Source organism: Anarhichas minor, unplaced genomic scaffold, assembly GCF_050575085.1.
Source record: "Anarhichas minor isolate MPS153535 unplaced genomic scaffold, ASM5057508v1 ptg000002l, whole genome shotgun sequence".
Lineage (NCBI taxonomy): Eukaryota > Metazoa > Chordata > Actinopteri > Perciformes > Anarhichadidae > Anarhichas > Anarhichas minor.
Genome location: NW_027466448.1, coordinates 2,819,463 through 2,835,706, shown reverse-complemented (window position 1 = coordinate 2,835,706; position 16,244 = coordinate 2,819,463). Strand labels below are relative to the sequence as shown.

Genomic DNA, 16,244 nt, shown 5'->3' with positions numbered 1-16,244 from the left:
TATATTACAAGTAAAAGTACCATCAGCTAAATTTACTTCTAGTATCAAAAGTAATAACTAAACAAGAGAATGGCCCCTTCAGTGTGTTCTTATCGCTGTTGTAATTATTGTATTGCATTAAATATGACTATGAAATATGATTAATGAATGTGCAACATTCTCATCACTTTTGTTGCTTGTTGGGGTGGAGATACTACTTTATATACAGATGGGTTGTTTAATTTGTAGCAATGCATCACATTTATAAGCTCATCATTGCTTTTGTATTTACAATTTTAATCTACAAACTCAATCATCAAATAAAAGCTGTGGAGCTAACAAAACAGGGACATAAGTATAAATCAGCATTAAATGAAACCAATCTAGTCCAATAAAAGTATCTTAAAAGTGCAGTGCTTTAGTACTCTAATCTTTAATACTCCTGCTCAACGTATTTAAGGACTGAAGGATTGTTTACACAAGAAAAACATGTTTAATTGGACTCTTCTTTAATTGGATATATACATTTATATATATATATATATATATGTATCGACACACACACACACGCACAGGTACACTTATTGATATTACATATACACTAAGTACATAATAAGCACATTTTATTGCTAATATTTCTGTACTAGTGTTTTTAGAATGGTTTACTTTTTGTATTGGTGTATTTTTACTTTTAGGCCTACTTAAAAAAAAAATCTTAATATTTGTACCTCGCTGAGTATTACAGACACTGTTTTGAAAGCCTACTGCAGACTGTACAATACAATACAATGCTCGCACGTTTGGTCCTGCCACATCCACCGCTTTGCAGCAATCAGACGACATTTCCCACAAGCCCCTATTACACACGGAAATTGCGCGTCATGAAAAACATGGCGGACTAGTGTGTTCATGGGGTCCGCTACTTGCTACCCGTCGTCGATAAACGAAAGCTTATTCCCAACAAACGACATATTCTTGAACAGGTACGTTAACAGATAAACAACATATGCAGACGTATTTAAACTATACATGTATTTGTCTCAGGCTCACAACATTAGCAATAGGACGGTCCGAGTCAGGAAGACACGGATACTACAAGTGTTGTCATGCGAGTTTGAGCTCAGCTTAGTGCGCTTTTTGACTTGTTTTCACCATAATTCACGCATTGTTGTTTCTGTCTTGCATTGGTATGAATACACCTTATTAGCTAATTTAACCTCTGGTGGTATTATTTTTCTTTACGGCCAGATTTAAGACTTATCCAGTGTCAACGTGTCTGATGTCAGCTGACAGAATAACGTTAGCTTAGGTCTGCACAAAAGCCAGTTTCACAAAAGAAGGTATTCTCGCTAGCGCTACAGCAATAACTGATGGTTTAGTGCATCAAGTACTATGTTGTAGTACTTAACGTTATACTTAAAGTAGTCATTGTCGAATAAACTCATCAAAACTGGAGTCTGCGGTTACCAGCTCCTCAAGATTATGCAAGTGGGACAAAAAAAAAAGTCAGTCTGTCAAAGAATGTTAAGTATTTTACACTACAGTCACACAACCAAAATGTTGATTGTGACTGTACTTCAGGGCCTGGCATCATTGTACTTGTTCTGCATTGACTCCACAGCTTGTTGTGCTGATGCAATGCTGCTATAATGCTGCCCAACAAAGTGATAACGATGAAACAGGGAGACGTGTTTGTGCTGATGTGATTGTATATGTGTTTGTATTCAAAGGACCGAGCATACGATTGAGTTTAGCACATCGAAACTCTTGTTATGAAACTGAGCCAATGCAATTGTAATTACTGTCAAACTGCATTCTGGGAGGTTTGTGTGTTTGCCTTCTATCCTGTATTTAATATTCTGCAGATATAAGAACAATTATTGATGCAGTCAAATCTGTTAACTTGTGTGAGTTGTTGTATGTAAAGCACGTAGCGTTGGTTATATCGCTGTAAATAATATTTCCCTTTGAGCCTGTTCTAATACTGATGCACCTTCCTGTGTGTTTTCAGGGCGAAATGTTTCGTCGGTCAAGATTTAGTGCTCGGCCCAATGTCGTTAAGGCCGGTAAAACGCCTCAGGAAGCCCCTTCAGCCAACCAGGAGGCCAGTGAGACCCCCAAAGACGTTGGTGAGAGCAGCGCTGCTGCTGCTGCTGCAGTGACAGACATCCAGTCTGTTGTGACCCCATCAGAAAAAGCTACAGCCCCAGGGTGAGTGTCGAGCATTAAATAGCATGATTACAACTTGTGTTACGTATAACAAATGTATAACTATTCTCACTACTGTTTAGGGATGGCAATGACCAAAATGGGGAAGGTGCCAGCTCCTCAGCAGCAGTCCAACGAAGGAAGCGGTTTTCCATCAAGCCCAAAGTGGCCCCAGGCCGCCCATCCACAGTTGCTCGAACGCAGAAATCCCACGTCAAGGCTGTCTCTGAAACTCCGATTGAAGTCCCCGTGTCAGACCTTGACAAGCCAACTACGTCCAGCCAAACTGGGACTACGGTCGCCCCTCAGAGACTCCAGTCCCCAAGGAGACGGAGGCCTTCAGAAGAGAGCAAGCAGCCCAAAATGCAACCTAAACCGACCCTCATCCCTTCTGACAGTTCAGAACCTTCAGCTGACTCGGCAACAAATCTGCCAGCGGACAGTGGCAAGGAATTAGAAAGCACGTCAGACAGTCAAGTCAAAGGAGTTCCTTCCAGACTACCAGATAAAGTCCCCCCTTCTCCGCCAGACAAAGAAGCTATCGCGTTATCAGAAAAAGCCAAGACCCTAGTATCATCTAAGAGCAGGCTTTCTATCTCAGCACCAGCGTTGTCCTTGAGTAGACTCCTGAATGACCCATCAGACTTGCAGAGGATTGCAAAAGCCCAAAAACTCAGAGCGTTGCTCAGACAGGAGATGCATAAAGAAAAGGTAAGCTCAGATTATTCATCAGTGTACTGCTGCTTTAGTAACACATTGATTAGATACATACTGTTGGATATATCTTCTAGAGTCACAACATTAAAAGAGTGTTATCATTTGATTTTGCAGAAACTCAAAAAATCAAAAACACGTGCAAAGGAATTTACCTTAGATCCTGCCAAAATGACCATGAGGGACCTGATCCGTTATCTACCACAGTCCAACCCCATGACGTAAGTGTCTCTTCTGCAACTTAGTCAAGCTTGTGTCACATTTAATCCTGATCTCCACAGATTAAGTTTTCTATTGATTCATTATTTTTTTTTTGTGGTTCCTTTTCTTGTCTGATGTGACTATAATTTGTGTTTTTGTTTTCAGATCGAGTGTAGAAGAATCAGCTCAAGAGAATGAGACTGTGGTCCCACCTTCTCCAGGAAAAGAAGTGTAAGTTTATCCCTGAAATCTCATTCCATTATAGTTTTATTGATCATACAGCATTAAATTCTTTCTGACTTTCCTTATTCATATCCAAACAATTGGGGAAAAAGAGATATGATATTGTTATGTCAGTTAAATACAACATGGTTTTGTCATTTGAACTCTAAAAATAAGTTAAAATGATTCAATAACTGCGGGAGCCATTAAAAGCTTTAAAAGCTTATTCATACAAATGTATAGAAAAGGATTGTTTTTTCTTCAAACCAAAAACTGTATATTGAAACAAGTACTAATAAAACTGACATTGGACATCATAAGTGTGCGTAATGAGACAATCATGTTGCGTGTAAACCAAGCCTCTTCCTTCTGCCGGGTGTTTTCAGATGTAAACCCTGCAGTTCACCAGAGAGAGAGCAGGAACCTGTGGTCCTCCCTAAATTAGGAAGCCCGAGGGAGGGGGATGAAGATGGGGAGGAAGAGGAAGATGACGACGGCACGTTGGTTCCTCAGGTCAAAGTAGCCGAGGACGGCTCACTGATCATTGATGAAGAGAGGTCAGTGGGCTTCTATGGGCTATAAAAATGAATGCTTTTTCATGTTTATCTACTTCCTGTAGCTCGGTTATTGTAGATGAAATGTGCCACTTTAGTGTTTTATTACGTTAATAGGAACTGACTAACGGTGTCTACGAAACATCTGTAACTTCCTCCAGAGATGTGCTTTTTCCTCTTCATATAAACGTTGCTACATTATCGTCATATCCTCTCAAACTGTGTCTCAGCTTGACGGTGGAAGTCCTGCGAGCCAAAGGGCCAAATCCAGCCAATGATCGGGACCCCATCTTTGAGCGCGGCTCCACTACAACTTACTCGAGCTTCAGGAAGGGGACCTATACAAAACCCTGGTCCAGTGAAGGTTCAACCCATATGGATAATACATATAGACAATGAACTATGACATCTTTATAGCACACATTTTTTTCATATTGTTTTTTAATGTCGTGGTTGTTTGCTGTGTTCCATCAGAGACGGACATGTTCTTCCTGGCAGTTAGCATGGTGGGGACAGACTTTTCCATGATTTGTCAACTGTTTCCTCTCCGAGCTCGATCCGAGATAAAGGTTAGTGATGAATACAGATGAACATGTATTCATAGAATATGATATGAAGAAGCAAAACAATGAAAAGCTTGTCTGTATTCACTGTATTAATTTTGAACTTTCAGAACAAGTTTAAAAAAGAAGAGCGAGAGAATTCCTGGAGGGTTGACAAAGCTTTCCGTACGTATTCAGTAGGACAATATGTTTAGCTAGTTTTATATAATATTTAGTGATTAGTGAGCGACAGATGTTCTTTGTGCAATCTCTGCGTAACATTTATTGACAATTATTTTGTAGGAGAGAGGCGCAAACTGGACATAGAATATTTTTCGAAGCTACTAGAGAAGATTCTGGAAGTTCAGAAAACCAGGAAGAAGCTGAAGTCACTGGCTGGGAAGAACTCACCCAAGAAGACCACGAGAAAGGCAAAAGGTAACTATGTCCTTCCATGCGTGATACTCAGTGAGTTGTGTGTTATTGCTTCATAGCGTGTTATTCTAAGGTAGAGATTTAACAACTGCTCACCTTGAGTTCGTCTCAGTTCAACAGTCCTTGTGTGTTTGAATTCCTTCAGCAGGCAAAAAAGCTGCAAGGAAGCTGAGTGTTGTGGAGGAGGAAGATGAGGAAGAGCAGAAGGTAATTGCTGCCTTGGAGGAGGAGGGAGAGAAAGAGAACGAGGACCTCTGTAATGAGGGAGGAACTGACGACGCGAAGCCTAAGAAGAAACGTAAAAGAAAGAACAGAGAGGATGCCTTGACTGAGGAACCAAATGACAAGAAAAACAAAACAGGTGAAAAGAGCAATGAACAAGGTACAGGAGCATTCAGTCAATTTATCAAACATTTCTGGATGAAAATTGGTGGATTTATTAATGCAGGTTATTAAATAACTTCTAGAAAAGTAATGCATATGATCCTAGGGAAAGTAATATTTATACTTGTTGCTTTTATATACTCAGATGAGGCCTACATACCTGAAGACAGTGAGGCAGCACTTCCTGAAGACTGTCCAACATCAGACATGTAATTAAACTTGAAAAATTCTGTTTTAAAGAGAGAACATTTCGCATCTTCGTTTGACACTAAAACTCTCTTTTTTGTCGTAATATTCAGATCTGAAAAGACCGAGAGTGTGAATGAAGCCAAGGACGCCAAGATCAAGCCAGCTAAACTCTCCCGAGGCCGAGGCCCAAAACCACTGCTGCCTTTGGGCCGGAAGTGGGGTAAAAAGCCCCCGCCACCCTCCACAAAGACCAACGACACTGCGTCAGATAAAGGGGAGGAGAGTGTAATTGACGGAGGTGCTGAAGACCAGGTTATTATTTCTTTCTTTTCACAGTTTAGAGTCATCAGATATTTGTCAACATTATTACTTTGGCTTACTGAAAGTTATGCAAACTTTTCAGGTAAATAAAGATGCCTCACCTTTAAGTCAAGCTGAGAAGAGGAAGTCAGCCAATGATGACTCTGAAGAAGAGGATACCACCGTTCAACCTCCGAGGCCTACCAGGTACAGTATTTCATGTTTTCATGACATGATTTTAACACTGCAGCAGAAATATTCCTATCCCCCCCCCCAAAAAAAAAAACTCTGGATGTATTAGTATTGGAGCATTTCATCTTCATCAGTGTGTGTTTGTGTTTTATAGGTATGGGAGAATGCCTAAACCCATCAAGCTCTTGAATTACCCCACCAAAGAGGCTGCATCTGAAGCAACTCCTACCTCACCCGAGGGGTCCGCTGCTTCTGCTGCCAGGCCTAAACCCAAATGCACAGCCAAGAGGGGAAGATCATCAAAGCTGCAATCATCCCAAGAGTCCAAAAAGCCTAAACTAGTCACCCTCAGGGCTTCTCAGTCAGACTACAGTGATGATGAGGAGGAACAGCAGCGAGAAGAAGATGTGGAGGAGGAGGAGCCCGCTGTATGTAGCTCCAGAAAGGACAGCACTGCCCCTGTCTTTGTGCCTGCTGGCCTGCGCTCCCCACGGCCTGTGATTTCATTGGTGGAGGAGACAATGGAGGAGGTATGTGAAACTGTTTCCTATCATGCCGTGCACAGATGCACACCATCCATTCATTTACATTTATCTTTTGTGTTTTTCGCATTAGTTTTTCTTTGTGCATGGTTTTTCATTCCATAATTCAAACCCTCCACTCTGACTCCCATCCCCCCCCCCCCCCATCCCACACGTAGCTTGATATCTTGGCCAATATTCCTGATGTGTTCGGCATCTCCCAAGATGCACTGTGCCGTGATGCCTCTTGCGAGCGGGCACAAAATGAGACAGGCACAGATGAACCTTGTGACCATCAGTTGGACCTGCTTGTTGTAAGTGTGTAATGCCGAAAAACATAGTACAAGGGAAATTAAATCATTAACCCCAGTTACACTGATTCAATATAACATTATGTCAAAGCTCTGATGTGATCTATCCACATGTTGTATCTGCTAAAGGGCCAACATTGTGCCTTGATCATTTTCTTCAAATATCTCCCTCTTTTAAGTTTTAGCGCATGTATTTGGTTTGCGTTCTGATCGCACACTTGTATTGTGACTTAGCTAATTTAAATGAAAAAAAGACAGTTGTTTCGTTCAGACAATGTTGCATGCTGTTTGCATGCATGAGCTCAAAGCAACCTTTGTGGTGTCCAGATGTAAACAACTGACAAAAGACGTAGACAGAAAATTTCAAAGAAGTGTAACTGGGGCTTCTGTAATACAGGTTTTCCATATACAGCACATGTTTTAGTTTGGCCTATAGGGGAAGTTATTTTTATGTGACTTACAATATATTTGTTTCCCTTCCAGGATGTGATCGACCTCCTTACTTCAGACCCCACAGAAGGTATGTTAAAGAGATCTTCTGAGTAGCTCCCAGTGGCATCTATATTTATATGGTCTCAAAGTCTCATACATTCTTTTTTTTGTGGTCTTTTTGTTTTAGTATCTGAGGCCGAGAGCTACAATGAGGCCGCTCAAACCCTGTTGACCATCGGCCACCTGGCTCCCCTCCCTCAGTCAGCACAGAATCAAATAGACATTCAAGATCATAAAGCAGGTTAGAGACACAGAGGCCAAAATGATTGCATTCCTTTTTAGATCAAATTACAGTGAGTTTAAAATGTGCCATTATGTTTAATTGCAGGGACAACTTTAGCCGATGTGAATGAAACCAGCCAACACCTGGAAGAAGAGACTGCATCAAAGGCTGCTGTACTTGAGGAAGACGGCGTCGCTCCTCTTATGTCTACAACTTCTGATCATGGAGTAAAAGAAACATCAGAAACTGTGACCATTGTGGAGCTACTAAACAGCACAACGGACAATGATGACATTTCCGTTATTGAATCCACTGATCAGAGGACTGGTTCTGATATGGACCCAACCTCTCAATTGCAAAGTCCAGAGAGCTCAAAGAAAAATTCTCCACAGACCAAGAAAGGACGCACATCCAAGGTGAAACCAAAACCTAACCTAGGCCAAGCCTCCAGGACTGCTCTGTCAAAATCCCAACCAGGGACATCAACAGAAAGGAGAGCTGAGAAGAGCCACACAGTTGCTCCTGAGCTTGCTCAAACCACAGAGACACTATCGTCTGCAGAGGAAACCCCTAAAATAGCAGATTGTAGTAAAAACATGTTAAAAGATGACATTTCTTATATTGAAGTCAAACGTACAGAAGAGCCATCGGGCAGTCAGAAGAGGTCTGTTGGTGAAGGACAATCCCACGCAGCAACATCACATCAGAGTGCATCAGAAAACCAGAGTCACGACTTCTCTGAAGCCCAGTTGGAACCCAGTTTGGAACAGGCAACCGGAGACTCACGGTCAACATCTGGGTCCACAGATGAAGTGCTGATGTCTCATGTTGGGACAATTGAAAGTATTTGTAATAATCAGGTAACATCTGACACAGCAGTCACAGAACCCCAGACTGGACAAGGGTCAAACATAGACTCAGCCCCAGTCCAGGAGAGCAGCAACCATCCTGCTCCATGTGTCACACCTGTAGAGGAGTTACCCATCAGTCAGAGAGAAGAGAGTGAAGTGGGATCTACTCACCAGAGGAAGAGTCGATTCCAGAAACCCAAAGTCAACTTAGCACAAATATCAAGAACTGTGCGTTCTAAACCTCAAACCACAAAAGATACCGTAGAGAAAGACTCCAACACAGCTCCAAACCTCAAGTTCCATGAAAAAACAATAGCAGATGTTGAAGCAGAGCCAACTTGCCTCACCTCTCCTGAAAAACCAGATCAAAGTCGTTGTCCTGCTTCAGATTTGATACCATCATCGGATTTAGGGACTACTCTCACAGCCACAGAAGAACTGTCTACAACTGAGGAGAAAAAGACAGATGGTGAAGTTGTTGGTCAGGTAGAATCCAACGCAGCAACTTCACATCAGAGTGCCTCAGAAAACCAGAATCTAACTGAAGCCCAGTTTGAACCCAGTCGAGAACAGGCCACCAGAGCCACGAGGTCAACATCTAAGTCCACAGATAAAGCACTGATGTCTAATGTTGGCACAGCTGAGAGAAGCTGTAATAATCTGCTGACATCAGACCCAGCAGTCACAGAATCCCAGACTGGACAAGGGTCAAACATAGACTCAGCCCCAGTCCAGGAGAGCAGCGACCATCCTGCTCCATGTGCCACAGCTGTAGAGGAGCTACCCGTCAGTCAGAGAGAAGAGAGTGAAGTGGGATCTACTCACCAGAGGAAGAGTCGATTCCAGAAAGTCAAACCCAAAGTCAATTTAGCACAAACATCAAGAACTGTGCGTTCTAAACCTCAAACTACAAAAGATACCGTAGAGAAAGACTCCAACACAGCTCCAAACCTCAAGTTCCATGAAAAAACAATAGCAGAGGTGGAAGCAGAGCCAACTTGCCTCACCTCTCCTGAAAAACCAGATCAAAGTCGTTGTCCTGCTTCAGATTTGATACCATCATCGGATTTAGGGACTACTCTCACAGCCACAGAAGAACTGTCTACAACTGAGGAGAAAAAGACAGATGGTGAAGTTGTTGGTCAGGTAGAATCAGATGCAGTAACATCACATCAGAGTGTCTCAGAAAACCAGAATGTTTCCGAAGCCCAGTTTACACCGAGGAGGGAACAGGCCACAAGAGATACAATGCCCATATTGGAGTCCTTAGATGACAAACTGATGGCTAATTTTGGGGCAGCTGAGAGTAGCTGTAACGATCCACAGTTGACATCCGACTCGGCAGTCACAGAACCCCAGACTGGACAAGGGTCAAACATAGACTCAGCCCCAGTCCAGGAGAGCAGCGACCATCCTGCTCCATGTGTCACAGCTGTAGAGGAGTTACCCGTCAGTCAGAGAGAAGAGAGTGAAGTGGGATCTACTTCCCAGTCTATGAGACGTCGATTACAAAGAGTCCAACCCAAACCCAACTTACCACAGACGTCAAGAACTGCGAGGTCTAAACCTCATACCACAAACGCCCCCGTCACACCCATGCAGCATGCGGACACACCCTCCAGCCAGACTTCAAGGCCTGAATCCACTGATAACACAACAGCAATGGAAGAAGCACAGCCAACTTGCAGTACCACCCCTCCTGAAAAAACAAGCCAAATTAAAAGTACCAGCACTGCTTCAGTGCCGGAACCATCAATGGAATTATGCTCTCCTCATACAACCACAGAGGGAATGTCTTCAGCTGAGCAGCAAAAGGATGCTGGACGTGGACTTGACTCAAACTCAAAGGGCTCAGAACAAAATGTTCCTCAAAGAAGGCCACGCTTTTCTAAGGTCAAACCCAATTTAGGATCGTCCCCAAGAACGACACGCGCAAAACTGCAGTCAAGTGACATCAGTAAACCCCCAGAACAGTGCCACATGGACGCCTCTTTAACCTCACAACAGCCTGTGGACAACAACAATGGACAAACAGAGCAGGACCTCACAGGGACAGACGACCAGCACTTGCCATCAACATCATTACGTACAGAACCTTTCAGCTCAACAAAGTTAGGACCTGCAGAGTCAGAGAAGTCACTAGACGGCACAAATGATAAGGTGGAGGCTGTACCTGCCTCACAATGGGAGCGCAAACGGGACATGTCCATTAGAGCTACAGAGTCAAATACCCAACCAACAGATGATCCAACACTCCCCACTAATACACAGTCCACAGCCGATCCAAAAGAAAGCACTCAGCAGCCACTTCCAGAGAATGACTGTGAGGCACAGAGTCCAGATGCAGTCCAACAATGTTCTGAAGGGAATCAAACAGCTGCCCAGAAGTAAGACATTAAACCATATTGTCCTGATTCTGTCCTCAAAAAGACAATGTAAATACTGTTGTCATGTTTACAGCCTAATGTTTTGAATGAATTATTAAAGAGTTATTAGTTTCTCTTGTAACAGAGTGTGTTTTCCACTTAAAGCACTGATGGTAATCAGTCGGAGCCAACCGACTCCCCCTCAAGAACAGCTCCACAGACTCGTAGAGGCCGGCTTATTAAACCCAAACCCAGACTGGTTCGCAGCCGCCCTCTACAACCCCGACAAGATCAGAATACAGCACAAGCAGAAAAAGGTTTGACCCCTTTTTAGAAGGAAAGTTCCCTAACCTCAGAGAATACTGAGCAGATCTTCAGCATCACTGCCATCTATGACCCTACAGTGCCCGTGTTGATCGCTAACGGTTCTTCTTTTCCACCGATTTTGGTGCTTGCTCAGAAGGTGAGGATGCTTCAGTTTGCCACAAACTTGTGTCTGAACTCCGACCTGACATCCCAGACCCAGCAGATGGAGCTATTGAACAATGCAGTAACCAAAACTCCTCTCCAAAGGATCCTGGGTCCTCGCTGGGTTGCTTGACTCGGGTAAGATATTATAAAATATTTTCAGGAGTGTATCTTGTGAGCATTACATGTATGATGTTGTGTTAAGCTCGTTAGTAGTTGGCCATGGCTAGATATGTAACAACATGTTTATAACATATAGCAATATGTTTTTTTACCGTGTTTATATTGTATGGCAGTGATTCCCAACCATCGGTAATTGTACCCCAGGTGGTACTTCTGCAGTTGCCAGTGGGTGTGTGAAAAGATTGAGTCAGCTTTAACAACAGAACATTACAGGCAGTCGAATGAAAGTAATGGATAAGTGGTTGAAGGCATAGGCACTCCTATGTGGTACGTCTGATGAGTTTGGGAACACCTGCTGTTGAGTCCCAACACAACTAGTACACCCAGTCATTGCACTGGTTAATAAGGCATCTTTCGCTAAGGCAGTATTTCCTCAAGCATTTTCTGTCGTTCCTCATTTCGAATGAAATTTTCAGATATAAAATACACACTAGTCTCTCATCATCTCTCAATGAATTTACTGCGATTTATGTTTTTTTTTTTTTAGTTAATTACTGTCAGTTAGTTCTTCATCACATTCCCGCTCGGTCATGCAGCACCCCCACCTGTCATGCCGCCATACACCTTGAGGACAACTGGACTAATGGTGGGAGATAATAGTCGAGAAGATCTAATTTAAGGAACAATCCTGAAATGTGTCTCATTTCTCTCCCTTCACAATGACAGGATGCATCAACATCAAATACAGACGAGACCCAAAACCATCCAAGTCTCTCAATAGTTCCAGAGAGTAAGTTATATTTCAGCTGATTTTGTCCTATGAGTTATTTAAAGTATATGCACCATGGTTTTTACGTAACACTTCTCTCACTTTCAATCTCAGTGCTGTCGCAGCAGGAGCCTTCTGATCCAGATGAACCGTTCTTCATCCTCTCTCTGACTGAGATCCCAGTCTGCCCATTAAGCGAGGCGGTGGACAGTGTGCCTGAACCCCTCCCTTATCTTCCTGTAACTGATGCGTCAATAGAGCAACAGAGGTCAGTGCCTGCCTTTTATCAGAGGGTCATGCCGTCCATGCATGCGTGAATCTTTTTTTAAATTGTTTTGTCTGATTCTACAACTTTTCTCGCTCCTCATCAGCGTTCCTGGAGAGAGTTCGACAGCAGCAGGAGAAGGGCCTCTCTCCGGGCCTGCGTCCCTGGAGGAGAGTGGTGAGACAGGCCTCGTCAGTGTACAGGATGTTGGGCCTGACCCAGCTGCACGTGTGGTAAGTGAAGCTGTAAGAAACCATGTGTAGCTGCAACGTGATAGAATGCTCTGCATTTTTATTTACATTTTGTTTTTCTCAGACACAACAGGATTGGATCATGGAGAATCCAGTGGAGCCACATGGTAGAGTGATTGTGTTACACTGTCATTTATGTAAACTAATGATTAATGTCATAATACTAACGGTAAGTGTTGATTGTTTTGTGTTTGTGGAACAGAGAGTACTACAGTCCATCCATCTAAATTACCAGAGACTCTAGAGAATAATGATGAGACGGAAATTCCTCCTGTTAAACCTGATGGACCGCTGGGCACTAGAAGAAGAGGTATACAGGACATAAATACTTACTCATCACATGCACTCTCAGCAAATTGAGCACTTCTTTTTCATCATGTACACGTTTGTCCTATAATCAGGCAAAGTGCAAGTTAAGCCCAAGACTTCAAAGAGGAAACAAGCCAGCAAGACCCTCGCCACCGAGCACTCAGAGCTTCCTGGGCCTTCTCTGCAGCCAGAAGCATGTGATGACGTTGTCACTGAGCCACAGAAAGGAAGTGGTGATCATGTAGATGTTGAAAAGGAGACTCTGACAGGTGGGGACCACCCTGAGGATAGCAGCTCAGGAGCACAAACTACTCGGACTCGGGTGACTAGAAGTCGGAATAGGTGAGAACAATCGGTTAAAGAAATCCTTCATTGAAATGTGAAGACTTCCCCCAGTTTTCATCTATCAATTGTAGTTAAACAGAGTTCCCACGCAGCCTGGAAAACCCGGAAACCAATTTCCCAATCAGTGAAAAGTCATGGAAAATGATTTCAATGTTTTTTTCCTTTATGAACTACCAGGATATCTATCAGAGCTCCCCAAAACGGATTACATTGCTGCCTGAAAGTTATGTTCTGTATGTAAGGATCATATTAACGGTCAAATGGTACACTGTAAAACATTTCAAGTCAGTTAAACTTGCAAATGACAGTTCACCTGCTGCCTTGAAAATGCAAGTTAACTCAACTTGAAGATTGCCTTTGATTTAACTAAGAAATTAAAGTTCATTAAGTTGATTTAACTACAATGTTTGAGTTGTCTCAACATTGTTTTTTAAGTTGTCAGAGTTGATTGAACATTTTGTCACTTGTTTAAACTTGACACAGCGAGTTAAAACAAAGAATTGTTTTACATTATCAGTTCAAGAAAACTTACCTAGTCAAACAAACACATTTCTGCATTACTGTCACAGTTTTATGTTACGATAACTTAACCACGTGTATACAACTTGCCATTTCAAGTTAAGAGGATTTAAATTCCAAATTAGTTTCAACTTACATATTAAATGTATCTTGTCAGAGCTCTTTGAGTTAAAGAGAAGAAGTAAATGGACATAACAAAATAGGACTGTGATGTTTTACAGTGTAGTTAAATTAGTTAGCGATATATAAAAAGTTAGCATAGTTGGTTCAGCTGCTAAGGTTGATGTGCTTGCTAGCTTGTTTTGCCACCTAAAAGTGAAGGTTAGCTGCGAAGTTATTAACAACTTTGGCTCCGGCTCACCCAACCTGGACCAGCATGATTCTGCTGTTCTCCTTTAAGGGACACGCCTTTCGCTTTTTTTTACGTTACGTGAAGGCCAACGCATTTTCTCTGACTTGCTTGGAAAGGTAGAGGCGAGCAGAAGAATACTCAGTTCAATGTAATCTGCAACCTTACCACTAGATGCGTTTAAATCCTACACACTGCTCCTGTTTAAACTGTTTAACTGAAACCATTAATTGGTTAAATCTTTATTGTAGGTTAAGGATTAAACGGTTCATTATTTACATCCCTAGTTCACCTCAATGGTTAATATAATTCTTGGTAAATGATCTCTAGAAATCAGTGAGAACCCTGTTAAATGTTAATTCCTTTTTATTTTCCAATACCTGACAGAAAAGCCAAAGGCTTCCCCCCAATAATGTCTGAGACAAACAACACGGCCCCCGCAAGCGATTCTCCGCCTGGCAAAGGCACCTCCAAGGGCCCGAAGCTCAGAACTCCTCGTGCAGCTGGAAAACGATCTACGCCAGCGCCTGTAGCCTCAACATCACGTGACGTCGCTCCCACGCGCAATGCGACACAGCCGACAGAAGACACCCACTCGACGTCCTTCACCACTTCACCGACACAGACAGAGGTGGACGTCGAACAGACCTCTGAGCACAGCCGAGACACAACTCCTAACACGTCTCTGTGTCCAGCCGAGGTAAGGAGGGAACGAGTGGAATTCATATTCACCCACGATAGAGTTGATCACAGCTGATTCTTTGTTCTTCTTTGTTGCAGGTTTCAGCTTCTCAGCAGAGTGACTCCGTGGAGAGCAGCTCTATAGAGGAGCCCACCAGTGTGTCTCAGTACTTCCTATGTGACATTTTTACAGAAGTGGAAGAGGGATGAAAGCTGCAGAGAGGTGGAGTGAAAGCGGGAACCTGCGGGTGGCTTGCCTTTTATAAAATTAAGTTATGTCTGTCGGTTAATTTGTGACCAAAAGCCTGTTTTGTTGTTGTTGCTTTCAGTTGTAATTAAGGGAAGATATATTGACTATACTTTCACAAGCACTTTGTATATATTTAGTAGTTTCTATTTAGTGAAATGCCTTTTTTTTTATTTTATTAACAAACAATGTTACACCATTAATAACCAGAACACTGGTGAATCACTTGATTCAAAGACGTGGAAGCATTTATTCACTATGTTTAAATCCTCAGATTCCCTTATTTGGTTATTAAATACCTGTGAAAATGTAAATATTGTATAATAGCAAATAGGGTTTTTGGATATTTTTCTTTTCCATATCTGTTCCTTTTTAATACCGACAGCAACACCAGTCTCAGGAAAACATATTCAAACGACGATATGTATTTTTGTGCTAAGTTTTGTTTGTATTTGAGAAAAAACAACGTCTTAAAATTGGCTTTTATTAAGAAAACCGACTGAATTTATTTTATTAACATTGCATCATTATATCTTGTAAATGCACCCCAAATACAGAGCAGAGGAAGTCACACTTTATTTCAGGAGAATGTTCCATCAGCTAGCTTTCATTGAGACATTCTCTGGTGCTGCATATAGATAGTGTTGTTCAGTTCAGTGTTCAAAGAGGTCCTTGTACAGATTCACAGCATTCATATTACTATGTTTGATACTTGAAACCAAAACACATCATGTGTTCTCTTCTTGAAATGTTTCATTGGTTTATTAAAAGTAAAACATGGAACTCTGTAAGATCTGAATAAAAATGTATTCTTCCACCGCCGCTTGATTCAGTCTTTTATCTGCACTTTGCTGGTTTTTGTGCGTCTGTGCCGGCGGTGGCCGTGTGGCTGCAGGGATAGTGTCCTCGTGGTTTGTCCGTCTGTCCGATCCATATTTAGGAACGCGATAACTCCGGAACGCCTGGAGTGAATTTCTTCAAATGTGGCGCAAACATCCAGCTGGACTCAAAGATGAACTGGTCAGATTTTGGTGGTGAGAGGACAAGGTCACTGGCCTCAAGACTTACTTTTTGACCGTAGCTCAAGAATTGATATGCTAAATATAACATTTTCACACAAATGTCTAATAGGACAAAATGATGAAGTTATGATATGGGCAACTACTTTTCACTTTGGTACGGATTCATAGAAACTCTAGTGTTGTATGTCTTTGTAGCATTACATTATTTTACT

At 42.3% G+C, this 16,244-nt stretch overlaps 1 protein-coding gene across 5 annotated transcripts; it reads left to right on the top strand.

Annotated features, from left to right (window-relative positions):
* Positions 1 to 846: 846 nt before the first annotated feature.
* Positions 847 to 15,827, top strand: LOC142938781 (uncharacterized). 5 transcript variants are annotated; one of them, XM_076082300.1, is made up of 29 exons: positions 847 to 962; positions 1,991 to 2,190; positions 2,271 to 2,898; positions 3,019 to 3,122; positions 3,268 to 3,333; positions 3,711 to 3,881; positions 4,109 to 4,242; positions 4,353 to 4,447; positions 4,552 to 4,606; positions 4,724 to 4,858; positions 5,004 to 5,237; positions 5,385 to 5,448; positions 5,539 to 5,740; positions 5,832 to 5,935; positions 6,075 to 6,450; positions 6,621 to 6,755; positions 7,236 to 7,272; positions 7,372 to 7,485; positions 7,573 to 10,705; positions 10,850 to 11,001; positions 11,145 to 11,290; positions 12,002 to 12,065; positions 12,159 to 12,312; positions 12,416 to 12,542; positions 12,625 to 12,667; positions 12,763 to 12,870; positions 12,962 to 13,211; positions 14,470 to 14,782; positions 14,863 to 15,827. In XM_076082300.1, the coding sequence occupies exons 2-29, from the start codon at positions 1,997 to 1,999 to the stop codon at positions 14,971 to 14,973; spliced, it is 7,449 nt and encodes a 2,482-aa protein (XP_075938415.1). In that variant the 5' UTR covers positions 847 to 962; positions 1,991 to 1,996; the 3' UTR covers positions 14,974 to 15,827. The 5 variants fall into 5 exon arrangements, 3 of the variants coding, with proteins under 3 accessions (XP_075938415.1, XP_075938447.1, XP_075938333.1); XM_076082332.1 differs by having other exon boundaries at positions 5,001 to 5,216; XM_076082218.1 differs by having other exon boundaries at positions 5,001 to 5,237.
* The last annotated feature ends 417 nt before the right edge of the window (positions 15,828 to 16,244 follow it).

Coding starts and splice junctions, on each gene's coding strand:
- LOC142938781 (XM_076082218.1), top strand. CDS start 1,997: ATGTTTCGTCGGTCAAGATTTAGTGCTCGGCCCAATGTCGTTAAGGCC. Junction 4,607..4,723: donor GAGGGTTGACAAAGCTTTCC/GTACGTATTCAG, acceptor ATTATTTTGTAG/GAGAGAGGCGCAAACTGGAC. Junction 7,273..7,371: donor TACTTCAGACCCCACAGAAG/GTATGTTAAAGA, acceptor TTTTTGTTTTAG/TATCTGAGGCCGAGAGCTAC.